We start from the raw sequence: 27690 nt of genomic DNA, 5'->3' as shown, positions 1-27690 counted from the left end.
GGCAATGGCCACTCACATTTATAGAGTGCTTATTCTGCTATATGCACTGTGCTTCTCTCAGCCTGGACCTTCCTTTCTCCAAACCTCAGGAAGCTGCAGTCCCAAGGCTGCCTCCGGGCGGGGCTGTGGTTCACCAGAAGCCACAAATATTTACCTTGGAGACCTCGGCCTGGTCTGAGGCCTCTGCCCAAAGACAAAGACTGTGCTGGGGTGTGCAGGATATAAGGTTGGACTTCCAGACCCACTGCCCGGGAGAGGAGAGGAGCGGGCCGAGGACTCCAGCGTGCTCAGGTAAAAGTAGGGAAGGGGCTGAAAGCCAAGGTTGCCAGGAAGGTTCTGAGCCACAGATACCTGTTGAGGTCAGGTCAGGAGCACAGGGGAGGCTCGCCCTCAGGGAAGGGCCCTCGGTGAGTCAGGATCCACTGAGGGTCAGGGCCAGGTGTAGAGAGATGCCCAGCTCCCTCGCCCAGAGGACCAAAGGGCATGACGAAGGGATGGGGCTGGCTGAGTGTTTTCCTGACCTCACCCTAGTGACATAAACCCACTCTGCACATACCAGTTGCTCTGTCCCAGCTGTGCTGCGGTGGTGCTGGGACAAAAGAAGCATGAGACGCAGACTCTGTCCCTCAAAGAACTCCCAGTGTAGGACAATGTGGTGCCCAAGGAAGACCCAGGGACATGGGAGTGGAGGACAGTCAAAAAAGGGTTCCTGGAAGAGGTGACGTGTTGGTTGCAAAGCCGAGTAGAAGGTGATTGGGCAAAGGAGGAGAGAAAGATATTCCACGAAGGGGAACTAGCAGAAGCAAAAGCCGGGAGAGGAGGTGCCATATGACACGGGCGTGTGTGGTGCCTGGATCTGGGGGAGGAGAGTCTTTTCCACAGGAGGGAAACAGGGATGCTACCATCCTCGTGGGTCCCTGGGTTTCTCTGATCCAAAGAGGACTGAGCAGTGTGTACCGATAATGCAGGACAGACAGAGTCAAGGTATTTGCAAGAAAAATAGTGAGTGGGGCCACATGGGCGCCTAGATGCGGGGGTTCAGCTCTGTCTTCTGGCTTTGGCTGCAATGTGTCTTCTTCTGACTCCAATATTAGTAATAATACCTGTCATAATCATCATGGAAGCTACCATCTACTGAACGCTTGGCATGCCAGGCCACAAATAGATTGTCTCATTTAATCTTCCCAAAAAGCCTGTGAAATAAGTACTATAATTATTCCCCATGTTATAGATGAGAAAATGGAGGCTCAGAAAGGGTAAGTCACTTGTCAAAGATCACAGAGCAAGTGGTAGAGGCAGGCCTCCAGCTAGGGTTCATCTAGCTGCCAAGCCAATAATATTTTCCCCTCCACCCTCAGGCCTCCTAACACTAACCTTTTCCGCTTAGCAGGCTCAGATTTCCAATTCTTTCGGGGCTTCCAGAGGCTATGTATTTATTCAGCAGCCATTTATTAAGCACCTGCTCTTGGCCAAACACTATACAGGATGCCAGGGACACAGCAGGGAGCAGGCAGACCCAGCCCTCCCTCCCAGAGCTCACAGCTTGGTCAGGGAGGCAGAGGCTGAATCATTATTGCAAGGGTCTCAGAAGGGCTCACACTGCTCCAGGGCACAGGAGACACATGTCATCCGGATGCCACATTTGTCTTTGGCAACAAGAAACCCACATGCTAAACCAAGCGAGGGGCTCAGATCTCTGCAGCGTCTCTCCTCTCTCCAAGCAGGACAGTCCACAGGGGCAGGAGCTTCCATGGGGGGCTGGCAGGCAGAGCCAGGATGCGAGCTGGAGAGCTCGGGACTGGATTACGGGTGATGATGCCACAACCCTGTGGAGGGAGGGGACAGAGCAGCCAAGGGGCCAGAATACCCCCAAGCTCCTCTCCCTGGCATGAGCCACAGGGCCCTTTCTCTCTCTCTCTATCTCTCTCTCTCTCTCTGTCTCTCTCTCTCTCTCTCTCTCTGCCCTTCTTTTCCTGGCTCCAAGAAGCCATTCAGTCCCTCTCCAGCCCCCTTAGTATTGCAGATTAAGCAAACAGCTTTTTCACAACTTTGAGTCCTACCTGGCTCCTCATTTCCTTCCTTCCTCCAACCTTCATGTCTTGGGCCCCAGGACAACATTTCTCCAAGTGTGGTCCAGGTTCCCTGTCTGCAGGACAGGGGAAGCTTTATAGGGAAAGTGAAAAATCTTGGCAGGGTTTTAAAGGATGAATAGGAGTTCATCAGGGAGATATGGGAGGAGAAAAGCATTCCAGGAAGCAAGGAAGAGCAAGAGCAAAGGCACGGACACAGGAGAGAACAGAGTATGTTCTGAGACCTTCCAACTGCTTGGAACTTGCTAGAACAAGGGGAGAGAAAGCATGAGGTGAGGTCAGCAGAGGGTGAACCATAGAGGGTTTTAAGTGTCAAGACTGAGGGGTGGGAGACACGGGAAGCAGAAGTTCTTTGTTCTGGGCATTGTTGCTGGATTTTCTGTAAGAAAATAGCTAATACAGGCCGGGCACAGTGGCTCACGCCTGTAATCCCAGCACTTTGGGAGGCCGAGGTGGGCAGATCACGAGATCAGGAGATCGAGACCATCCTCGCTAACACGGTGAAACCCCGTCTCTACTAAAAATACAAAAAAAAAAAAAAAATTAGCCTGGTGCGGTAGTGGGTGTCTGTAGTCCCAACTACTCAGGAGGCTGAGGCAGGAGAATGGCGTGAACCCAGGAGGCAGAGCTTGCAGTGAGCCGAGATGGCACCACTGCACTCCAGCCTGGGCAACAGAGTGAGACTCTGGCTCAAAAAAAAAAAAAAAGAAAATAGCTAATACATTCCAAGTGCTTACCATGTGAAAGACACGTGCTAAATGCTTTCCAGATATTAACTCATTTAATCCCTCAACTCTGGGAAGCTGGGGTCATTATCCCCATTTGTCTGATAAGAAAACTGAGGCACAAAGAGGTTACGTTGATTGCCTAAGGCTACACAGCTAGCCCAGGCAGTTAAACACTGCACTAAACAGCCTGTCCTGGACACCGTGCCCCAGGTCACCAGGCATCATGGGCCTGCCCTTGGCCTCTCTGCCTCAGGGCCCTCTGTGCTCACCCCAGGTCTGGCATCCTGCACTTGCCGCTCTCTGACACCTGGGAAGATGGCCGGCCCGTTGACCTTCACCCTTCTCTGTGGTTTGCTGGCAGCCACCTTGATCCAAGCCACCCTCAGTCCCACTGCAGTTCTCATCCTCGGCCCAAAAGTCATCAAAGAAAGTAAGTTTTGCCCCTCTGGACCTGGCTGCCATCAGACAAGGGGGTAGGTGGAGCAGCTTCCCAAAGGAGAGAGAGAGTTCCTCATCACGTGGGATGTGCATGGCTGAGATCCCAGAACGTGAGTGAACATGAGTTGGGGGGCTGTAAAGGTCTGGAGAGTCTGTGATCTCAAGAGTCCATGATTCCAAGAACCCCTTCTTAAATTCCACAATTCCAAAAACCCTGAGTTTCCACAGCCTGCAGAAGGGGCATGCGGCCACTGCATGCAGTGATGCAGCTGCCTCTCCCATTGCCTTCACCTGAAATCCCATCGTCAGAGCACCCCGTCTTAGTTAGACTCAGTGTATTCCTCCTCCCCAGAGCAGAGACCCTTGACTGCAAGTGTGGCAGCCTGGGTCCCAGGCACAGTGTATCACTTTCCAGCTCTGGGGCACTGGGCCAGTCCCTGAGCCTCAGCTTCCATCTCGGGACACAAATAAGAGGGCCTTCCTCACTGGGTCGTTGGAATTGACTAGAGCTTTATGAATGCTATGACCATGCTTCTCAACCTCAGCACTTCTGATGTTCTGGACCAAACAACTATTTATTATGGGGCGGGGAGGGGACTGTCCTGGGCACTTTAGGATGTTTAACAGCATCCCTAACCCAACTGTGACAACCAAAAAGGTCTCCCGACATTGACAAATGTCTCTTAGGGGACAAAATCATCTCAGTGGAGAACGACTGCTCTAAAGTCTCATCCCCTTAGAGGGGACTCACCTGTCAGCTCTGGAGGTCACTTGAGCACTTAGAGGACCAGACCTCTGCATTCAGGGGGACTAGGGGCCTGGGTCATGGCCAGAGGGGCAGGGCAGGGGCAGGTCCTGTGGGACCAACAGGCTCTGTAGCCAGAGGATGGATTCCCAAGTAAGGACGGGAAGCAGAGAGCTCTGAGAGGTTGGAGGGAGGCAGAGGTGGCCTGGATCCACACTGTGAAGCTCAAGCATGTGGAATTTCAGCCAGAAGGAGCTTAGAGATGAACAACCATGCTTTAGGCTCTCCTATAAGGAGTTGTGTACAAGTGATTGGTTTTGAAGGTGATCCCAGAAACACCTACAGGAGTGTGGGGAGGCAAGGCAGGGAAGGGAAGGCATCCCATGAGGGGTGCATGTCCAAGCCAGTTACCACTGTGGCGACTGGAGCTCAGTCCTGCCTAGCAACTGCATCTGTTAGGGCCATTCAGGAGAGAGAAACCACACAGTAATCCCAACAGGTAAGTTTAATGTAAAGAAGTATTACCAGGGGATTGGAGGAATGAGGAATTGGCTAAGAGGGAAAAGAGACAGAGCTCTAAAGGATAACCTAGGGATACAGGGGGTAGCCAAGGACAGAGCAAGCTCAGAGGTAGAGAATCCTCCCCAGCCCTCATTGTAGAGGGTGTGGTTGAAGCCCACTGTGTGGTGGAGAAGTTTGCTGGCTTGTCCCAGGCCAGAGCTGGTCCACAGTTGGCAATCTGAGGCTAGTGGGTGGAGAACCACCTGCCAGGGAGCCAATAAAATTCTCTGGGAAGCTGCCTCTGGAGGAAGGGGGCTGCTGTTAACTCACAGGGAAGCTGTCTCTGGGGAACTGCCTAGAAGCTAGCCAGGATGCCTGCAGAACTCACTCAGCAAAAGCAACTGGGCAGTGACACCATAGGAACCTGGCAAGAGGAGCACACCAGAGCCATGAAGGGAATCCCCTTCCTCCCCCATGCCCCTCCAGAGTCTCCACTGAAAGGGCTTAACACTGTGCCAAATGGCAAAAAATAAATATTCACTGGGTCCAGTTCCATTTCCACAGAGCAGGCAAAGTGGGTGGATTTGCAGCTGAGAGGCTATAACGCAGGAGCTCTGATACACAATGAGGACACACATCTGAGCCATTCTGCCTGAGGGGTGAGGGAGCTGGGGTATTGATACACCAACTCTCACCAATCACTGGCTGAAGTCTGCTCCTGGGGCATCAGCTCTCCGGCACTTCTGACTTGCTCTGCACATGAGCCAGATGGGCTCTAGCTGCTCACAAAAAGCCAGCTGGGACAAGAACCCAGGGCTCCTGACCCCTATGTCTCTGTCCTGGCTCCTCCTTCCTCTGCTCAGCACCTGAGGCTTTTTGGACAACACATCCATAGGATATGGATGCCAGACAATTGTTAACAAGTGTGCTTTGGCAGCAAAACAGCCCCAGAGTTTTGAGGGTTCCCTGCCTGTTAGCCCTAGAAGTGCTTGCAACTGGCTCAGGGGACGAGTGCAGGTCCAGGTACTGAGTGCAGTGGCCGACACTCCCCACAGAGGCTGGCAATGCTCAGGGCTGTGAATGGTCCCAGCCTCACTCCTGACGTGAAAACGACCCATCTGGGCTACTGTCCTCAAGGCTACATCTACACAGTGGGGACTGGCAGGCTGGTCCTGACCTCCACCACAGTAGAGATGGCCACACCCTCGCCTTACCTCAGGGAGCCTCGAGTGATACCCCTCCCCAGCCTGGAGCCCCCACCAAGCCTCCCTTCTTGCCCCTCCTCCTGGGCCCTAATCCCTGGGGTCTGCCTCCAGAGCTCACACAGGAGCTGAAGGACCACAACGCCACCAGCATCCTGCAGCAGCTGCCGCTGCTCAGTGCCATGAGGGAAGAGCCAGCCAGAGGCATCCCTGTGCTGGGCAGCCTGGTGAACACCGTCCTGAAGCACATCATCTGGTGAGTGGAGCAGGACCACACCAGGAGCTAGCCCCTTCCCACACCTTTGCCCGGGACACACTGTGCATGCTCAGTCAACCAGTCTGCAAGCATCAACTTGTGTCAGATCACAAAGAGTGATCTGACACAAACAAAGCCCCTCCGTCAAGAAGCTCCCAGAATAGTTAACAAGAACCATAAGACAGTGATGCAGGAACCCTAATACAACAACCCCAGAGCAAGGCTGGGGACAGTGGCTCAAGCCTGTAATCCCAGCACTTTGGGAGGCCAAGGTGGGCAGGTCACCTGAGGTTAGGAGTTCAAGACCAGCCTGGCCAACATGGCAAAACCCCATCTCTACTAAAAATATAAAAATTAGCTGGGCATGGTGGCAGAAGCCTGTAATCCTAGCTACTCAGGAGGCTGAGGCAGGAGAATCGCTTGAACCTAGGAAGTGGAAGTTGCAGTGAGCTGAGATGGTGCCATTGCACTCCAGCCCAGGCGACAAGAGCGAGACTCTGTCTCAAAAAAACAAAACAAACAAACAGACAAACAAACAAACAAAAACACAACCCCGGAGCAAGGTTGTCTGGGGTGGCACAGGGAAGTGATGAGGTGATGCTTCTCACTGGAGGTGACAGTGGAGCCGATGACTCAATGCTCACCAGGAGACAAGAAGCAAATGGCATCCAGGTAGAAGAATCAGCCTGGGCAACGGCATAAAGAAGTGACAGTCGGTCAGAATGGCTAGAGCTCAAACCTCAAGGCAAGGAGTAAGGGATCAGCAGAGTCAGGTCACAGAGGGTCTTATCAGTCAGCTCAAGGAGCTGGGAGTCACCACCTAGAAGAGAAGGCACCATGATAGCATTGTGAGCAGGAGTGGAGGGGAGGGATGGAGGCAAGACCATCTGGAGAGGAGTCAGTGGGCAGGACCAGGGTCCCGCTGCTGCCTAGGCACCCCAGGGAGATGGAAAAGATAGACAGGGAGTGGATTTGGGAACAATGAGCGGGAGGCATGATTCTGATCTCTCTAAACCCCATCCAGGCTGAAGGTCACCACAGCTAACATCCTCCAGCTGCAGGTGAAGCCCTCGACCAATGACCAGGAGCTGCTAGTCAAGATCCCCCTGGACATGGTGGCCGGATTCAACACGTGAGTGACCCCTCCAACAAGTACAGTAGGCTTGATAAGCTCATCTGCTCGTTCCCCCTCCCCCGCCCCCACCATGCGGGTGTCTGGAAAAGAGAGTTCCGAGCAGTGAGAAGAGCAAGTGCAGAGGCCCTGCGGCAGCAGTGTACTGGCCTTGCTCAAAGAATGGCAAAGACAGGGGAAAGAGAGAGGGGGCATGGTGGGAGATGAGGCCAGCAGGCAGCCGAGGCCAGATCATGCAAGGCCTCTTGGGAGAAGATAAGGACTTGGCTTTTGCTGAGTAAGATGGGAGCCAGGGAGGATTCTGAGCAGAGGAGGCATATGCTGTGCTTTAACATTTTTAAAGACTCCTGGCTGCTGTGGGGAAAAAAGACTTTCTGGGGGCAAGAGTGGAGACAGGAAATGTTGCAGGAAAGCTACTGCAACAATTCAGGAGGACATAATGATGGCTTAGACCAGGGTTTGGGGCAGGGAGGTGCTGAGAAGTTTATTGGATTCTGGATATGTTTTGGAGGTAGGAGGGGACACCAGGATATCCCGGGGAACTGAATATGCTTGTGTATTCAGGGGGAAAGAGAGAGAAGTCAAGGATGACTCCAAGAGTTCTGCCTGCACCATTGGCAGGATGGGGAGGTCAGTAACCAAGACAGGCAAGGCCGTGAGGGGAGCAGGTCTGGGGAAGAGCCCGTCCAGTGTTGCATGTGCTAAACTTGAGAAGTCCATGAGATATCGGAGTAGGGGGCTGGGGGCAAGTTTGGAAGCTGTCAGCAGATGAAAGAAGTTTCCACCAAAGAGGACTCTGAAAACTGAGCCTGGGACATGCTGGGGTGAAGTTGGGTGGAGATGAGGAGAAACCAGCAAAGGAGACTGAGGAAGGAGGTAAGGTCTGGAAGAAAGAGATGGACGGCAGGGTTGCTCCAGCCCGAGCTTGCCTGGTGCTCACATGGTCAGGTGCCTCCACCCGCTAGGCCCCTGGTCAAGACCATCGTGGAGTTCCACATGGAGACCGAGGCCCAAGCCATCGTCCACATGAACACCAGTGCAAGTGACCCCACCCGCCTGGTCCTCAGTGACTGTGCCACCAGCCATGGGAGCCTGCGCATCCAACTGCTAAATAAGTGAGTGTCGCTGGCCACCAGCCGGGCTCCCATCCTGCCTGGAAGGAATGCCAGGCGGTGGACTTCCCCCATTTTCCAAATGGAGAACGCTGAGGCCTAGAGAAAGAAAGCGACTTATCCCCTCCTGATTCCTGATCTGGAGCTCCTTCCAGGGAATCTGTGATGCCAAGGGAAGTTCAGGACATCAAGGTCGGAAGCAACAATGGTGGGTTTCAGGCATGACACCGGGAGGTGGGGCAAATCTTTGAAGGGGGAGGCCTAGAAGCTCCTCCAAACACCAGGGCAGGCATAGGTGGAGCGAGGGGCAAAAACATAGGCTTTGAGTCAGGCCAACACATTCTCTTCATTTGCTCTCCAGGTGATGGTGGCCAAGTGGCCACCCTGTGTCTCACTTTCCTCACCTGTAAAGTGCAGGTAATGACACCTTCCAGGCAGTAGTGAGAAAACTGATCAGACAACAGCCCTCAAGCACTCAGAACAGTGCACGCGCATGGTGGTGTCAAAAAACATGGCGCCCCCCCTTCCTTTCTTAGCAGGAGGACCGGGAGAAATACCAGCTCCCATCATCCCAATGCCCAGCATAAAGTTCCAATGACAACACCCAGCCGCTGCTTTCTGATAACTCTTTGCCACTGCCTACATCTGGCTCAGGGGCTACTCCCAGCCCCATCTCTAACACGTCCTGTGACCTTGGGCAGGTTCCTTCCTCGCCTAGACTCAGCTTCCCCCTCTGTAAAATAGAGGAGGGGGTGATCATCTCTGACCCTTTCTAATGTCTCTTGTGCTCTCTTCCCTGAAAGGCTCTCCTTCATGGTGAACATCTTAGCTAATCAGGTCATGAACCTCCTAGTGCCAGCCCTGCCCAATCTAGTGAAAAACCAGGTGAGTGGAATCAGGGTCTCTCTGGCCTGTGGACATTGCGCCCCCTGTGGGGCTTGGGTGGAACTGCAAGCTGGTGCTAAGTGACTGGAGTCTCCTTGGGTGGGCTTTGCTGAAAAAATTATCTGGGGCTGCATAGCAAAGAATCATGGAGTGGGGTGGGCCATTGACCCAGGCAGACAGTTGAGGTCAAGGTCATGGGACTGCTAAAAGTCAGCCAGGAGCCCTTGAACAGTGACGTGCTGATAAATTTTTAACAATGGAGGGGTTGTTAAGGGGAGGCAACCCTGATTTGTAGCTTTTGCGGATTTCCCTGGTGGAAATACTCCCTTCGGGGACAATTTTAGGCGACCAGTGTGATGTCACTGAACAGAGTTGGGAAAAGATGTACAATAGCACATGATTGTATATTTCCACTAAACAGATATATAAACATGACCTCAGGAGTAATAGATAGTAGGAAAATACAGCAAAATAATTAGGAAGCAATGTGTTTTAAGTTTTTATTAAATTTGCTTTAATGTAATTTGTCTAATTGTAAGTTTATATATTTAATTTGTAAAAATGTCTGGGCTTAGCACCCAGCTCAGAAATTTGTGGAAATTTAACAATTGATTCTCAAAAGCTAGTACAAGCTGGCTCTAGCACGGCACTGTCACACATCAATCTGGCTGTGGTATTCAGGGCTGCACCACCCACCAGGTCCTGTTGGATTTTTTTCTGAGTCAGTAAACACAGGTGACTCTCACTCTAGTTGCCCCTATTTGTCACAGGTATACTAAAACTTTGTAAATTGAATTCATCCACATTGATCAGTGATTTCCACTGTAAATTCCAAAATGTGTTCGTAACAATGGGCCATCTGATCTAGGGTCAAAACACCTTGTCAAATAGCTAATATTTCTTGTAACGAGACTTTTTTCTTTGATTTTTGTTTTTGTTTGTTTGTTTTGAGACAGAGTCTTGCTCTGTCGCCCAGGCGGGAGTGCAGTGGCGTAATCTCAGCTCACTGCAACCTCCGCCTCCCGGGTTCAAGCAATTCTTATGCCTCAGCCTCCCAAGTGGCTGGGATTACAGACGAGAACCATCAGGCATGGCTAATTTTTATATTTTTAGTAGAGACAAGGTTTTTGCCATGTTAGCCAGGCTGGTCTCAAACTCACGACCTCAGATGATCGGCCTGCCTCAGCCTCCCAAAGTGCTGGGATTATAGGCATGAGCCACTGTGCCTGGTGACTTTTTTCTTTGAAAATATGATGTAATAAATGAAAAAATTGGGGGAAAAAAAATCCATAATCCTTTTACTTTCATCCAAGAGCGCTTTGATCTTTTGCAGATTGCCTTCCCACCTCCATCCACATGCACTAGTATTTTTAAGAGGCTGCTCTTGGTGTCAGCCTTTAAATCAGATCTATGTTTCAAAGTCATTATACAATACTTGTAATTATTAAATAGGCACATTGTATTTAATAATTTACGAAAATATTCCAGGAACTCCTTTTTAAAATAATGTGATTTTATTAAGAGTACTTTAAAATGACAGTAGCAATATTTAAAACAGTATTTTAGGCCAGGGCCAGTGGCTCATGCCTGTAATCTCAGCACTTTGGCAGGTCGAGGCAGGGGGATCACTTGAGCCCAGGAGCTTGAGACTTGCCTGGAAAACATAGAGAAACCCCATCTCTACAAAAAAATTAAAAATTACAGTAGCTGGGCATGATGGTGTGTCCCTATGGTCCCAACTACTTGGGTGGCTGAGGCAGGAGGATCGCTTGAACCTAGGAGGTTGAGGCTGCAGTGAGTCACAATTGTGCCACTGCACTCCAGCCTGGGCAACACAGCAAGACTCTGTCTCAAAAACTAACTAAATAAATAACACAGTGTTTTAGATAAACAATGTGATTTTATTAAGAGTACTTTAAAACAATGGAGATTTTTATTCTTCTCCAAATTGGCTTCCATGTCCTTACCTTCAAGAAAAATACAGTAAAACATTTAATCTCCATTTTGTGAAATATACATCAACTGTACAATATACAATTACGTTTGTTTCTCTATTAAGCTGGAGTTATGATTTTCAACTTCTGCTTCTGCACTAGTAAAGCTTAAGAGTAGCATGTATAGTCAAAGGAAGATCCATTATTTTAATAGTCAAAATATCTACATATTAAAGAGGCCAGGGAAAAATAAGTGAATAATCAAAAACTAAATAAAGCTCAAATAAGATCTTAAAAGGTTAATTTCAGAAGCAATATTGATTCAGCCCAATTCAAGCTACCTTTCTCCAGTACTTTTTTGGAAGAGAATGGGGAGAGACAGAGAGATAAGAGATAAGAAGGGAGGGAACGAATATAATGAATTAATGAATTGTGTGATATAATGAATATAATGAACAATGAATATAATGAATTATGTGATATCAAAGTTCAAGAAAATGGCTTCTTATAGGTAGAATGTTGAGACTCTGAACTGTTAGCAAGGGTACGTATCCAGGGAGTTTTTTAAAGGGAATCCAAAAGTCAAAAATTTCATAAAATTGGAATTTTCTTATGTAAGAAAGAAAATTTTGTTTCTTTGAATAATTTTATTTATCTGTTTCAAGGTGAGAATTTCATAAAGTAGGACCCAGCTGTAGATTTTCTTCCCATCCTCCAGCAAAATCATATTTTATCTGGCATCACACTTTAATAGTTAAAAATATATTTTCCAGTAGAAAAGATGACAAAAACTTGGAATTATACAATGCTCCTTGCATAGTATCTGTCTTTAATGGTGAAAAGCTAAGTAGAAAGAACAATATGAGAAAGCCGGCATCCCATTTATCATCAGCGAATCCACTACATTCACTGATTTGATATGATGGTCATAGAAATATTTTATTTGGCATGAAGGAAAAAGGCACAGCACGTTTAAGAGATGAGCGTCTGGTAGGAGCTCATTTAGAAAATGTTGAGGCCAGGCACAGTGGCCCACATCTGTAATCCCAGCACTTTGGGAGGCCAAGGCCAGTGGATCAACTGAGGTCAGGAGTTCGAGACCAGCCTAGCCAACGTGACGAAACCCCATCTCTACTAAAAATACAAAAATTAGCTGGGCACGGTGGCATGTGCCTGTAATCCTAACTACTTGGGAGGCTGAGGCAGAAGAATCACTTGAACCCAAGAGGCGGAGGTTGCAGTGAGTTGAGATAACACCACTGCACTCCAGCCTGGGTGACAGAAAGAAACTCTATCTCAAAAAAAAAATTAAAAATAAATAAATAAATAAAATGGAGATGATGGAATGACTTGCTTTATATAATCATGAGTATTCCATAAGATGCATGAAAAAAATCTGGCTAGGCTGGTCGTGGTGGCTCACTGCTGTAATCCCAGCACTTTGGGAGGCCGAGGCAGGAGGATCCCCTGAGATCAGGAGCTCGAGACCACCCTGGCCAACATGGTGAAACCCCATCTCTACTAAAAATACAAAAAGTAGCCGGACATGGTGGTGGGTGCCTGTAATCCCAGTTACTCGGGAGGATGAGGCAGGAGAATCAGAGAGGATGAGGCAGGAGAATCGCTGGAACCTGGGAGGTGGAGGTTGCAGTGAGCCGAGATTGCACCACTGCACTCCAGCCTGGGTGACAGAGTAAGACTCGAAAGAAGAAAGAGAAAGAAAAAAGAAAGAAAAAAAGAAAAGAAAAGAAAAGAAGGAAGGAAGGAGAGAGAGAGAAAGAGAGAGAAGGAAGGAAGGGGAAGGGAAGGAAGGAGGGAAAAAGAGAAAGAGGGAAGGAAGGAAGGAAGGAAAGAAGGAAGGAAGGGGAAGGGAAGGAAGGAAAAAGAGAAAGGGGGAAGGGAAGGAAGGAAAAAGAGAGAGGGGGAAGGGAAGGAAGGAAAAAGAGAGAGGGGGAAGGGAAGGAAGGAAAAAGAGAGAGGGAAGGAAGGAAGGAAGGAAGGAAGGAAGGAAGGAAGGAAGGAAGGAAGGAAGGGGAAGGGAAGGAAGGAAAAAGAGAGAGAGGGAAGGAAGGAAGGAAGGAAAGAAGGAAGGAAGGAAGGAAGGGGAAGGGAAGGAAGGAAGGAAAAAGAAGGAAGGAAGGAAGGAAGGAAAGAAGGAAGGAAGGGAGGGAGGGAGGGAGGGAGGGAAAATGTTGAAATCTTTTTCAGTGTAAATCCATGGGTCTCAACCCTCGTTGCACATCAGAGCCATCAGAACCTCAGAAGCCTTTAAAAAATACTAATGGCTAGGCCCTACCCCAGATTCAGAAGTAACTGGTCTGGGTGGGTCCTAGTATCCCAGAGGACTCTACTGTGTAGCCAGGATCGAGACCTGCTGATAGAAATGAAGGATGGGGAATTGTGGGATAAAATGCAGAGGTTCCCCGGGACACTCTTCTAGTGAGAAACAGGCTCCTCTAGCAGTGCCTGCTGGGAGTCTCTGAGCCGAGAGTCTTCCATCCTCTCTGGGCTCTAGATTGGCAATGCAGCCAGGAGCAGGGAATGGTTATTCATAGGAGTTAACATTTCTCAAATGCATTGTCATTCCTCAAGAGTATTAAGGGGTGGTCAACAAGACAAAAATGTCAATAATCTTGGAGCACTGCCCTGAAAAGTGAGTCAAATGTTTGACCTTCTCCCAAAGCAGAACAGCTCAGGTGAGCGTTAGGTTAGGTCAGAGTTTCTCAACCTTGGCGGTACTGACATTTTGGGCTGGATAATTCTTTGTCTGGGGGCTGTCCTATGCACAGTAGGATGTTTAGCTGCATCCCTGGCCTCTACCCACTCGAGGCCAGTAACACCCTCATCCCTTCCAAGTTGTGACAACTAAAAATGTCTCTAGAAATTTCCAAATGTCTCCTTGGGGACAAAATCGCCCCCTGTTGAGGACTGCTGGCAATTTTAGGAAGACAAGTGCCTGGTGAGCAAAGGGATGTGTTGGGCTAGAAAGCCACAAAGGGCACAAAGAGATTGCCCAGGAGTCTGGTCGGGTCTGCCTTGCTGGCCTCTGTTCCAGAGTCTGACATGTGGAAAGAACTCAGTAGCAACTTGCTGTATGAATAAACAAATTCTCCATTTAACTCTTTTTTTTTTCTTTTAAAGTAGAGTCTTGCTCTGTCACCCAGGCTGGAGTGCAGTGGCACAATTCCAGCTCACTGCAACCTCCACCTCCCAGGTTCAAGCAATTCTTGTGCTTCAGCCAACCAAGTAGCTGGGATTACAGGAGTGCACCACCATGCCTGGCTTTTTGTATCTTTAGTAGAGATGAGGTTTCACCATGTTGGCCAGGCTGGTCTCAAACTCCTGGCCTCAGGCGATCCACCCACCTTGGCCTCCCAAAGTGCTGGGATTACAGGCATGAGCCATTGCGACCCGCCTCCATTTCACTCTCATGGAAAACATAGACACCTGTGAGCAAGACAGGGAGTCAGAGAGGGAGGGCTGTTGGCAGGCCAAGCACACCCTGGGCACAGGGCAAGGAACAAACCACTGCAAAAGGTCCCAGGTGGCCCTGCAGGCTGGGGTGAACACACGAATGAATCCTCAACCCATGGATGGAAACTGGCTGGCCATGGGCACAGCAGCAGGACTCAGGCCAGGTGGGCTGGGCACAGGTTCCTGTGGGGCTGCATTCTGGCCCTTCCCTGATGGAGCCCCTTGCTTATGCTATTGCAGCTGTGTCCCGTGATCGAGGCTTCCTTCAATGGCGTGTATGCAGACCTCCTGCAGCTGGTGAAGGGTATGTGCTCTGCTCTCTCTTCCACTTTTTCCTTTACTATGGAGCTGGCCTCCAGGCCCTGACTCCACCAAGGGAAGGCCTCCCCAAGTCAGGCCTGAGCTGCAACTCAGGCCCAGAAGCAGGTGAGACAAGCACCAGTTGATCCCTGCCCAAGATGCGCAGACAGAAATTCGCCACGACTAGGACTTCATGAGCTCTTACTATTTGTGCAGTTGTCAGGTCAGCAGATGCCCCAAGTTCAAATCCCAGCTCTGCCCCTGACTTGCTCCATGACTTTGGGAAAGCTACTTTACCTCCTCACCGTTGGTTTCCTCATCCATTAAATGGGGCTTAACCATCCCTACATCATAGGATTGTTAGTGAGGAATAAAAGTCTACAGGAAAGTTCTGGGTACATAGCAAGTGTTCCTCTTGGCACAGAGAAGCACTTACAAATGCATGCTAAATGGATGGATGGATGGATGGATGGATGGATGGATGGATGGATGAATGGATGGGTGGACAGACAGAAGATGCTAAGACTACAAGCATGAGCCATCACACGCAGCCCCTGGACTAGTTTTTACGGATACTTTGGAAAACTGCAGCATCAAATAGTTCTATCCATCTCGTTGCAGTTTTAAATTTTCCCTCCATCCAAAGGGTTTGAGGTATCTGAGAAGTTAAAGCATGGGTTAAAAACTGAGATATCTGGTTTAAAAAATAAAAATCAGAGATGATTCGAAGGGCAAAGATGGAAGGAAGTCATTTCTCCCTCCCCCAGCATAGCAGATATGGGAGGGCACAGGCTCCTGCCCCCACATTAGAACTCTGCCTTGCTCAGGCCCCTAAAGTGGAAACTGGCAGGGAAGAAGAAAAGTCTACCAACTGCTGTTTGGGATCAGAAGAGGCTGATTCCAAGGGCGACCAGAGAGGAGAAGGGAGAGCAGCATGCACTGAGCACCACAGGGCATCTGCCACGGGCCACGCCCTCCCGCTGGGTGTTCTGTAGGCACATCTCACTGACTCCTCAGACAACTCCATGAGATAGCAGTCATGACCCCCCTTCATTGTGATGAAACAGGCTCCGAGCAATTAAGTCACTGTCCAAGTTCACAGAGGCAGTTGGTGTTAGAGGAAGACTCGAGTTCCGAGCAGGTGTCATTCGGATTGAGCCATTACTAGGTGCCAGTTCTATACATGAAGCAGGAATTACTATTCTACCTCCGTTTCTTTCCTTTTTTCTTTTTTTAAAATAATTTTTACAGGAGTCATGCTCATCTTCTCTATGTCCTTCCGATTTTAGTACATGTGCTGCCCTGGCGGGCACTATACCCTCATTTTAAGACAAGGAAACAAATTCAGAGGCAAGAAGAGACCAGCCAAGGTCACTGGGGCTCAAACCGAAGGCCAGCTGGCTCCTCCGCTGCCCCGAGGATGGGCCTGGAGGTCTCCCTGGAGCGGTAGGCGGCCGGTCCCTGGCCCTCCAGCGCTCCCCATCCTCGGCCATGCACCGGGGCAGGTGACACGCCACCGCCACCTGGCGGCCAAGTGGGGAATTCAGACGCGAACACGAGATCTTTGGGGGAGCAGAGGAGCCAGTTTGGATTTCGGAGTAGATGTTACCAGGCCTCTGGCTTCCAGCCTAAGCTTCCTTGAGATCCAGGTGCTTACAGGGTGTCCAGACCCAGAACCTCCTGCGTGGGGGACGCGGCTTTCAGTCTAGTAGGGGCGGTGGAGTGTTACAAACAATAGTTCAGTTCCGTTCCAAACCGGGACTTTGGCATAAAACCGACTGGGTTCACATGCTCTCATAGTACGGCTTTGAACAGGTCATCTCCCTTTCCTCAGCCTTGGTTTCCCCACCTGTAAAAGGGGGTAATAATAAGACCTACTTCCTAAGATTATCATGCAGATGAACCAGCTGACATGCAGAGGCCTGGCACTTAGTGGATGCTCGATAAATGTCACTGTCATCACTGTTTGCATCGTTATTATCAACATCATTATTACCCGCTCCTCCCTACCTGCCTCCCATGCAACAGTACAGCTCCACCGGGAAGCAGCCCCCAACTTCCCCCTCCAATACTGCCCTCCACCCTCACAGAACTTTCTTCTTGTCCCTGAGCAGTGCCCATTTCCCTCAGCCTTGACCGTCTGGAGTTTGACCTTCTGTATCCTGCCATCAAGGGCGACACCATTCAGCTCTACCTGGGGGTGAGTGTCCCAGGACCTTGAGGGTGAAGTGGGGACATTGCTGCCCTTCTCTGACCACCAGGAGTCAGATAGCATGGGCCTGTATTAAGAGAGAAAATCCTGGTCACCATTAGGGCACACGGGCTGATCTAGAAAAATCACTGCAGGCTGAATACGTCCCATGCAAGTTTGTTTTGTTTTGTTTTTTTGAGACTGAGTCTCACTCTGTCACCCAGAGTGACATGGGGGGGCACGAGTGGGGACACTGGGCCCTCAGCCTTTCTCTCAGGCAAGTCCCTGCCAATCCCCAAACCTATGACAACCTTGAAACAAAAGCCAAGGATCAATAAACACAGATCTAAGTTTCTCTTCCAGCTCTATGACTCCCTGGCTGTGTGACTTTGGGCAAGTTCCTTCACCTCCCTGAGCCACAGTTTCCTTGTCTGCAAAATGTCAGTAATAATGGCCACTGAGGAGAGGATGAAATGAGATCACATCATGCCTGGCAGACAGGAAGTGCCCAGTAACTGTCAGCTAACTGTCCAGTGTGGAGCTGCACAGTCATGCTGTGGCTGGACGCCCCAAAGGGCCAGACCATCCTGGTAGCATGAATCCCAGACTAAGTTTGTTTTGTTTTGTTTTTTTGAAACTGAGTCTCACTCTGTCACCCAAGCTGGAGTGCAGTGGTGCCATCACAGCTCACTGAAGCCCTGACCTCCTGGGCTCAAGCAATCCTCTCACCTCAACCTCCTGAGTAGCTGGGACTGCAGGCACTCGCCACCATGCCTGGCTAATTTTTTGTGTTTTTTGTAAAGACGGGGTTCCACCATGTTGCCCAGGCTGGTCTCGAACTCCTGGACTCAAATGATCCTCCCACTTCGGCCTCCCAAAATGCTAAGATTACAAGCATGAGCCACCACGCCTGGCCCCTGGACTAGTTTCTATGGATCCTTTGGAAAACTGCAGCATCAAATAGTTTCTTCCATTTTGTTGTAGTTTTTAATTTTCCCTCCATCCAAAGGGTTTGAGGTATCTGAGAAGTTGAAGCATGGGAAAAAAAAAAAAAACTAAGATATCTGGTATAAAAAATAAAAGTCAGAGATTATCCAAGGGGCAAAGATGGAGTAGATGTTGCCAGGCACCTGAGTTCCAGGCTAAGTTTCCTGGAACAAATGCAAAAAAAGGAAACAGGCTGAATGGTGTCATTTCCTTCTGGATTGTTATTGGGTAAGCTGCAGAGTTAAAATTCTTAGCCAACTCCCTGCTCTGTCTCCTCAGGCCAAGTTGTTGGACTCACAGGGAAAGGTGACCAAGTGGTTCAATAACTCTGCAGCTTCGCTGACAATGCCTACCCTGGACAACATCCCGTTCAGCCTCATCGTGAGTCAGGACGTGGTGAAAGCTGCAGTGGCTGCTACGCTCCCTCCAGAAGAATTCATGGTCCTGTTGGACTCTGTGGTAAACCTCAGCACAAGACAGAGAATAAGGCCGCCCAGGCTGCATCATAGGAATTTCCTGAACACAGGGTGCCCCTAAGCAGGAATCCTCCATCAGGCTCAGTTTAATGGAGATCTCACTCCCTCCCCTAATAGACCCTGCCTCTGACATAGCTCTAAACCTAAAATCCTCCCTGTAACATCCAGCCCCAGTCATGGTTCTGCCCTCTGGAATCTTATGCAAATGTTTCCTGTACCAAATAACAGTCTTGTGAAATCAAAAGGCATCTTAGATATGCAGTAGTCCAGGGGTGATAAATACATCTCAGATAGTGAGTAGTCCAGGGATGGCGACTGTGCCACTGCTCACCACTATGACACTCATGGCAGACATCACTAATCGATCAGGGCTCTCCTTCCTACTGAGTCTGGATGCTGACACGACCTTGGAATCCTTATTAACAGGGCACAGCCAATAACCACCACCAGTCAACTATGTTGTGCCACCTCCTCCCGGGTGACTGATGGGGAAATTGAGGTCCAGAGGGGGAAAGCGTTGGTCCAACGTTATGGGAGGATGGCAGGACTTCAGGGCAGCTGACAGACAACCAATAACCAAGCTCTCGGGGGACTGGGATGGTGAGAAAATAGAGAGTGGTCACCAACTAGCACATTCATGATTGCAGTAAGAATGAAATCACCTCTCTATGTCCTCTGAGGTCAGGAAGCTGCCCCCAGACCCACAACCATCACCAGCCCACAGTAAAAGTCCAGGCCAGCAGGACCCCATGCCCCATAGAAGCTGACCTAGGGGCTGTTTTTCCACCAATGACAGACACATGGCTTGGGTCACTGGGCCCACTCAGCTTTTCTGGGGTCCTGGGAAACCTTCCTCTCAGCAGTGGGGTGCAGGAGATGTGCCTCTCCGTGCCCTCCAATTGACCTTCTCTGGTTCCTCTCACCCTCAGCTTCCTGAGATTGCCCATCGGCTGAAGTCAAGCATCAGGCTGATCAATGAAAAGGTTGGTCCGTTTGCCATCCGCAGCTTGAGGGGTGTTTGCTGTGGTCTGGACACAGGCCTCTGGGGAGGAGAATCTGGTGGGACTAGCGTTTCATTCCAGCACTGGGACACTCAAACCGCATCCCTGTCCGCACAGAGATTTCAGTCTAGCAGGCCAGTTTGACCTGAAGCAAATCATCACATGGATAGTATTTCCATTACAGGTGCAGTAACACAGGACAGGTTCTAGGGGCCATGAGAACACTCTGGGCCCCTGATATAGTCTGGGAGGTCAGGGAGGCCTCCCTGAAGGGAAGGGTATTCCAGACAGAGGGAACAGGAGACCAAAGGCTGCCAGGTAGGGAGAACAACACAACATTCAAGGATCTGCAAGAAGGACAGGGTGGCTGGAGCACGAGCGGGAGCAGGGAGCCCAGGAAGGCAGGCAGGGGCCAGGCCACACAGGGCCTGTGGGCCGTGGTGGGCACTTGAGAGGCCACATGTGGGTCTGATCTCCTTCCAGGCTGCAGATGAGCTGAGGTCTACCCAGATCGTGAAGATCCTAACTCAGGACACTCCCGAGTTTTTTATAGACCAAGGCCGTGCCAAGGTGGCCCAACTGATCGTGCTGGAAGTATTTCCCTCCAGTGAAGCCCTCCGCCCTTTGTTCACTCTGGGCATCGTGAGTTCAGTTGTCTGCGATATTGGCAGCAACCAGGGGGACCCTTCTGTCTACTTTTCCTGTTCGCCCTCTTGCTTTGTTAAACGTTTCCACCACTCTCATCACTTAGCAGGGACCGGGGACAGGGAGCTCTGAACCAAGAGCCAGGAGCTTTGTGGGTCCAATTCTAATCCTGTGACTTTATTAGTCAGGAATCTCTGGACAGAAACTCAACTCATATGCACAAAAGGAATTGTATTAGCTCCTATAACTAAAAAGTCTAGATGCTATTGGCTTCGGGAATAGCTGGACCCAGGTGCTCAAACAATATCCTCTTCATTCTCCTGTCTCCCACCTAGCAGCCTTGTTTTCCTCTGTGCTGCCTTCATCCTCAGGCAAGCTATTCCCTCATGGAAGTGCCCCAGGCTGCATTAGGCTCATATCCTATCAGCTTGGCAATCATAGCAGGAAGAACCTATCTTTCCAATAGTTCCAGCAGACATCTCAGGGCTGACTCGCACTGAATGAGCCTGAGTCAGTTGCCCATTCTTGAGCCAATCAGTGTGTCCAGAAAAACGGATTATGAAAACTTCCTGAGCTGGGCCACCTACACACTAGGGTAAGGAAGTGAGGGCTCTATGAATAGTGGCTGCTTTCGTCATCGTCATCATCATTATCATTCCCCACAGCAAGCCTAGATTGTCATCTGTTAAATGGAGAGTGGATACAAGTACTATCTCATTTAACAGATGAGGAAAGTGAGGCCCAGAGAGGTCAAACCCTCTGCCAAGGTCACAGAGTGAGGAACTGAGATTCAGACCCCAGAGCCTCCCTGCATAACCCCTAACTCCACACTCAGATCCTCTTAAGAGCAATGGGGCCTGGGCTTCTCTTGTTGCAGGAAGCCAGCTCGGAAGCTCAGTTTTACACCAAAGGTGACCAACTTATACTCAACTTGAATAACATCAGGTAAACACACAAATCATCGTGAAGATTCTGCTGATGGAAATGAGTCCCACCCGGTGACCATGGGTTTCTTTAACACCGACTGTGTGGCTGTCAGGTGAAGGCGGCTCCGGGGCGGGCAGGGAGGTCCTTCCCGGATGCTCCTGCTGACAAGGACTGCATGTGAGGGAATGGGGAGGAAAATGAAGCAGGCTTTGCAGCAGCCACAGCACAGGCAAATCCTGGCCGCGGGCAGCCCACTCTGGGCACCTCCCAGGCCGTGGCAGGGACAGTCACCTGGCGCAGAAGTGCAGGGCTCCAGCTGCCTCCTGCAGCCCACCTGTTCTCCCTCCCCACCACTTTCCTGTGGCCCCAGAGTGAGTGCAGGGGCTGCCAGGGGAGCCTCTGGGGAAAAGTCAGGCCCAGGGCTGTTTTGATCAGTCCACACAGGGCTGGGCTGTTTAATATAAACAAGTTGTGAACATATCAAATCAGACTATCTGGCTGCCCTGTGCCCACAATCCTACATAGCAACAAACTGTCGAGCCAGGAATTGGGGCGCCCTTTGAAGGGACTTGGGCCTCCTTGTCCACCACAGCCCTGACTCCTGAGGTTGATTTTTCTGGTCATTGGACTGCTATTTGTTTTCTGTGTCCCCTCTATGCGCCCCACTCCACCCCTGTCATTAGAATGCAAGGACTTTATGTGGTTCACTAGAGCCTGAACTGTGCCTGGCACATAATAGGTGCTCAATAAATCGCTGTTGAATGAGTGGATGGCGAGTGAGTGGGACTCCAGGGGCTGCTCTCACAGGCATCTTCCATTGCAGCTCTGATCGGATCAAGCTGATGAACTCCGGGATTGGCTGGTTCCAAGTAAGTGTTAACAGGTGGTGCCTGAGGGCACAGGGGATGGCCTGGAATGGTCCCCTCTCAAAAGAGACATTGCCCAGGATTTGCTTCAAACAAGGTGCCCACAGAAGCACCACGGTGGGCTGGCCGGTCTCCACCAAAGTCCAACTTCCCGGCTCGAGTGTTTACAGAGAACCCACTGTGTGTCAGACACAGCTGAGAACACACACACGCACACACAAATACACTCACAGACACACACTTTGTTTCAGTGAAGTTTTGATCCTGAATTAGAACACAAGTGCCCTTGACTCACAATCTCATTCTGCGCACGTAGACGCGCCTCAGTCCCCTAAACAGCCCCTTCCTGCTGGGGTTCAGGCCAAACCCCAATACCTCAGTCTGGCGTGTTTTCTCTGGTTTTTGTGATTTGTTTTTCACTATTTTTGACTTTTTTTTTTTTTTTTGAGATGGAGTATCACTCTGTCGCCCAGGCTGGAGTGCAGTGGTGCAGTCTCGGCTCACTGCAACCTCCACCTCCCGGGTTCAAGCAATTCTCCTGCCTCAGCCTCCCGAGTAGCTGGGGCTACAGGCGTGCACCACCACGCCTGGCTAATTTTTTGTATTTTTAGTAGAGACAGGGTTTCACCGTGTTAGCCAGGATGGTCTCGATCTCCTGACCTCATGATCTGCCCGCCTCGGCCTCCCAAAGTGCTGGGATTACAGATGTGAGCCACCGCACCCAGCGACTAATATTTTAAAACAGGGAGAGTTCCACATGCAAATCAGGACTTCTGGCTTCCCTCCAGAAGTCAGAAGTTCAGGCAATGCAGGGCAAAATTCCCTCAGGGCAAATTCGGAGGCAACAGAGTGGTGGGGCCCCTGAGGATGGGGCATCCTCCAATGCCCCCCAATCCCCCCATCTACCAGGCCCCAGGGACGGCTGAGTTCGTGCCCCAACCCAGCCCATCTGGTCCCTGGGAGCCCCCACAGCTCTGATCAGCAGGGGACCTGGAATTCCTACATCCCCACCAGCCACCCTCGCCCATGGGGAGGAGCCACGCCCACGTGGAATGACGGTGGGATAGGGGGGAACTTCAGAGGCTCAGCCACGGTGACAGTGCCCCTTCTCTCTCTCACAGCCTGATGTTCTGAAAAACATCATCACTGAGATCATCCTCTCCGTCCTGCTGCCAAACGAGAATGGTGGGTACCTCTGCCATCTATCCCCCCTCTCTCCGCAGGGCTTGGCTTTGCTTCCCCGCCCTCATCTCCATGAATGGGGCCCCTTTCATTCATCTCCCAGCCATCCCTCAGAGCCTACTTCAAAATCTGCCTCCTCCCAAGAACCTTCTCAGCCCAATTCCTTTGCTAGTGCCGGAGGCTGGGCTTGTAAAGATGAACCAAGCAGTGGGCCAGCTTGCAGGGCTGGAAGGAGACAAAGGTGTAAGCAGACAATGAGAGCAATGAGAGAGGTGTAAGAGACAACTGGATGCACCTCAGCAGACCCTGTTCCCCCTCTTGCTAGTGCCTGGCCTTGGTCAAGCTGCACGATCCTTCTGAGCCTCAGTTTCTCCATCTGTAAAATGGGGACGTACAAGTACCTTCTTCAGAGGCACAAATCAGGAGGTGCCTGGCACAGTCAGTGCCCAACACTCTAATTCAGCCCCAGATTGAATGAGGGGTGGGAAGAGTTTGTAACCTATACAGTTCCACCTTTTTAATTTCTTTATTTTATTAGACTGGAAAATCTCAAAGTACAGAAACCTCCACTGGGGATAATGGGAGCCCCTAATTGTTCTTGAGCAAGAGCATAAGAGAATGTGAGGACCGCATTTTGTGTGGGGCCAGAAGCCAGTGCCAGAGGCAAAGGGAGGGTAGATGAGGCTGGGTCGATGCTGGGGCCAGAGAACAGGCGAGCAGAGGCAGAGGGGGCTGTCTGATCAGGCCTGCCAGGCCGGGGCTCCCCTTCAGGAACCCTGAGCCTGCCTCTGGCTGCCCAGTCTCACCCCAGGCCCATCAGTTTCTGACCATGTTTGTTATTTCAGGCAAATTAAGATCTGGGGTCCCAGTGTCAATGGTGAAGGCCTTGGGATTCGAGGCAGCTGAGTCCTCACTGACCAAGGTGAGTGGGTGTGGCCCTAAACATCCTGCCCCAGGGAGGGCACAGCCCTGGCTGGGAGGTGGGGCCTGCACTCCAACCCCAGCCTACAGGTGACCCTGGGCAAGTCCCTTCCCCTCTCAGGGCCTCACCTCCTCATCTGCAAGTGAGAAGGTTGGCTGTGCTGAGGATGGGACCCTCCTAGCCTGGGATCAGTATACTTTTTCCACCCCCTTGTCATTAATTTATTCATTCAGTAATTCAGTAAATATTTTTCAAGTGTCTTCTATACGCAAGGCATGCCTCTGAGTGCTTGAGGCCACTGAAATGAACAAATTTAACACTCTCATCTTTTTCAAGCCTACCTTCTAGCAGAAGAGGCAGATACACAAGCCCTAAAGATATAACATCAGGCTGAGTGGAGGAAGGCTGAGAAGAAAAAGCAGGTTCAGGAGGAGAGAGTGATGTCAGGGAAGGGGGTGCTGTTTCAGACGGGGTGGTCAGGGAGGGCCTCTCTGAGGAGGTAACATTTGAGCCAATGCCTGAGGAGGTGAGGGGTGAGCCCTGTGGGTAGCTGGAAGAAGTGTCCTGTCAGAGGGACAGGGTCTTAGGCCATTCTCGTACTACTACAAAGAAATACCTGAGACTGAGCTCAGTGGCTTGTGCCTATAATCCCAGCACTTTGGGAGGCCAAGGTGGGCAGATCGCCTGAGGTCAAGAGTTTGAGACCAGCCTGGCCAACATGGCAAAACCCAGTCTCTACTAAAAATACAAAAATTAGCTGGGCATGATGGCGGGCACCTGTAATCCCAGGTACTCGGGAGGCTGAGGCAGGAGAATTGCTTGAACCCAGGAGGTGGAGGTTGCAGTGAGGTGAGATGACGCCATTGCACTGCAGCCTGGGCAATAAGAGCAAAACTCCATCAAGAAAGAAAGAAAGCAGGAAGGAAGGAAGGAAGGAAGGAAGGAAGGAAGGAAGGAAGGAAGGAAGGAAGGAAGGAAGGAAGGAGAGAGAAAGAAAGAAAGAAAATAAATACCTGAGACTGGGTAATTCATAGAGAAAAGGTTTAATTGGCTCACAGTTCTGCAGGCTGTATAGGAAACATGATGCTGGCATCTGCTCGGCTTCTGGGGAGGCCTCAGGAAGTTTCCAATCATGGCAGAAGGCGAAGGGGAAGCTTGCACATCACATGGCCCAAGCAGGAACAAGGGGTGGGAGGCACTACACACTTTTAAACAACCAGATCTCACGAGAACACACTCACCATCACGAGAACAGCACCAAGGGGATGGCACTAAACCATTCAAAAGAAACCAGCCCCATGATCCAATCAGCTTAGGCCCCACCTCCAACATCGGGTGCCACAGTTCTACATGAGATTTGGGCAGGGACACAGATCCAAACCATATCAAATGTCAAGTGCAAAGGCCCTGAGGCAGGGATTGTTGGTGTTCCAGGAAAGATGAGGAAGGAGGCCCAGGATCTGAGGCAGCATCCAGGGCAGGTACCTCATAGGCCTGAGATGCACGCGCACACACACACACATACACACACGCACACCTTTATACACCTATACACATACACACACACATACACATACGCACACCTTTATACACCTATACACATACATACACACACACATACACTTACACACACACACCCTTATACACCTATACACATACACACACACATACACTACACACATACACACCACACACATACACATACACACTACACACACACATATACACACACATAATACACCACACACATACACACTACACACACATACACATATACACACACACCACACACATACACACACATACACATAGACGCACACATACGCATATACACACATAAACACACTACACATGCACATACACATACACACACACACTCACCACTTGGCCAGATGGTCTCAGCTCAAGGCCAGGATCATGTCCATCTTGTCCATGCCTCTGTCCCCGGTGCTCAGCATGGCCTGGCACACAGTAGGTGTTCAATAAATGCTTGGTGAGCAAATGACTCTCCGTGGCATCTGCTGGGGAGAGGATCTATGGCAGTTCGCCCTCACTCCCAAATACTACCCTTAAGAAGAACAGCCCACAGTCAGTGTGTGCCAGGCTCTGGGGCATCTCTCCCCCTCTGGAGTGGAGCCAAAACTCTAAGAAGGCAGGGGTTTCTGTCTGCTTTGTTCTCCGTTGTGATCAGTGGCTACACACAGTAGGTGTTTAGTAAATGCCTGCTAACTGAGATGGACACCTTACTGTCATTAGCTCGTGCAAAGGAGGGGCCAAAAGCAGAGAGTGATCAAGGCGGGTGCTGAGTGCAAATCCCACTTCTGCCACCTACTGACTTTGGAAAGGGGCTTTTGCCATCTTCAAGTCTCAGTGTCCCCATCTGCAAAATGGAGATGACATTAGGACCCGGTGTGGCATTAATGTTCACACACAGACCCTCCACCCCTGACCCTTCCAAGAATTCTGTATTTGTGGGTTCAGGGTCATGGTCCCCCAATGCCAGCAGTCACCTTATGGAGGACAAAACCAGCATAAACCACAAGGCAAAAGGTTAAAGAAACCTGTTTTCTGACTTTTCCCCCCAATTCCAGGATGCCCTTGTGCTTACTCCAGCCTCCTTGAGGAAACCCACCTCTCCTGTCTCCCAGTGAAGACTTGGATGGCAGCCATCAGGGAAGGCTGGGTCCCAGCTGGGAGTGTGGGTGTGAGCTCTATAGACCATCCCTCTCTGCAATCAATAAATACTTGCCTGTGATGCCTGCAGTCTGGAGTCTCTTTGTCCCCGCACAGGAGCCATTTTGCCCCTGGCAGGCTTGGGGACTGGATGGCTGAGCCACACCTGGGTCACGTTCAGGCACATCTGAGCCAATCTGGGTGATGTCTGGACCACATCAGGCCACATGTGGATGATGTCCACAGTCTTGACCACCTCCCTGGGCTTCAGGAATCAGAAAGCCAGCTCTTCCCACCTGCCTTCATTTCAGCCTAGACCATCTTTGGTGGGATGGCTTTTAGGGTGGGGGACATATATTTTGTTTATCTTGGCAGTGTGGTGGACAGAGGACTCTCTGAACAATGTGGATCTGGGGGCAGATGAACTAGGCTTGGAGCTCTGCCCTGGCCTCTTAATGCTTCTTTGACTCTGGGATGTAGTTTCCCCTCTGTGGGTCTCAGTTTCCTTCTCCGTAAAATGGGGATAGTCAGTGTCTCTGCCTTGGAGGGCTTTGGTGAGGAGTAAATGAGAGAACAGTTCCAGGTACATGGTAGGTACTCAGATAATGTCATCTATCGGTGAAGTCATTACTGCTGTCGCCTGGCCTCTGGAGTGTTCAGCCTTATCACCAAAGCACCATCCTGCTCAGACAGTGCATGACTGCCTTGTCTTTCAGGCCTCCCTGATGTCAGGACGCTTGGAACAGACAATAAGGTCCCTGTTCTCCAGACATCAGGCCTGCCCAGTACCTTCAGTTACACGAGGGCCTTGCAGGAAGGGATAGGGTGGGCATTCCGGGAAAATGCATTGCTCATCATGAGAGCACAAACAGGCATGAGAACAGCTCACAGCACAGAAGGGCAGCCAGGGACGTTGGCCAGGCCAAGAGGGACACAGAGGGGCCAGGCCACAGCCTTGCACAAGGTGCTTACGCCATTGTCAATGACCACTTACCCAATAGCTGCTGAGTGCCAGGGCTGTGT

The 27690-nt window shown here is 50.6% G+C and overlaps 1 protein-coding gene across 1 annotated transcript; it reads left to right on the top strand.

The window, feature by feature from the left end:
• The first annotated feature begins 250 nt into the window (after window positions 1–250).
• On the top strand, window positions 251–26749 carry BPIFB1 (BPI fold containing family B member 1). Its single transcript, XM_055265821.2, has 16 exons — window positions 251–291; window positions 3093–3248; window positions 5819–5960; window positions 6985–7092; window positions 8058–8207; window positions 9008–9089; window positions 14738–14801; window positions 16912–16997; window positions 18255–18434; window positions 19381–19434; window positions 19936–20094; window positions 20975–21042; window positions 21848–21893; window positions 23012–23075; window positions 23918–23994; window positions 26586–26749. Exons 2-16 carry the CDS (start codon window positions 3134–3136, stop codon window positions 26643–26645), a joined length of 1455 nt encoding a protein of 484 aa, XP_055121796.2. The 5' UTR covers window positions 251–291; window positions 3093–3133; the 3' UTR covers window positions 26646–26749.
• Window positions 26750–27690: the final 941 nt, after the last annotated feature.

Source organism: Symphalangus syndactylus, chromosome 24 (assembly GCF_028878055.3).
Source record: "Symphalangus syndactylus isolate Jambi chromosome 24, NHGRI_mSymSyn1-v2.1_pri, whole genome shotgun sequence".
Classification (NCBI taxonomy): domain Eukaryota; kingdom Metazoa; phylum Chordata; class Mammalia; order Primates; family Hylobatidae; genus Symphalangus; species Symphalangus syndactylus.
This window is presented reverse-complemented; position numbering and strand designations above follow the sequence as displayed.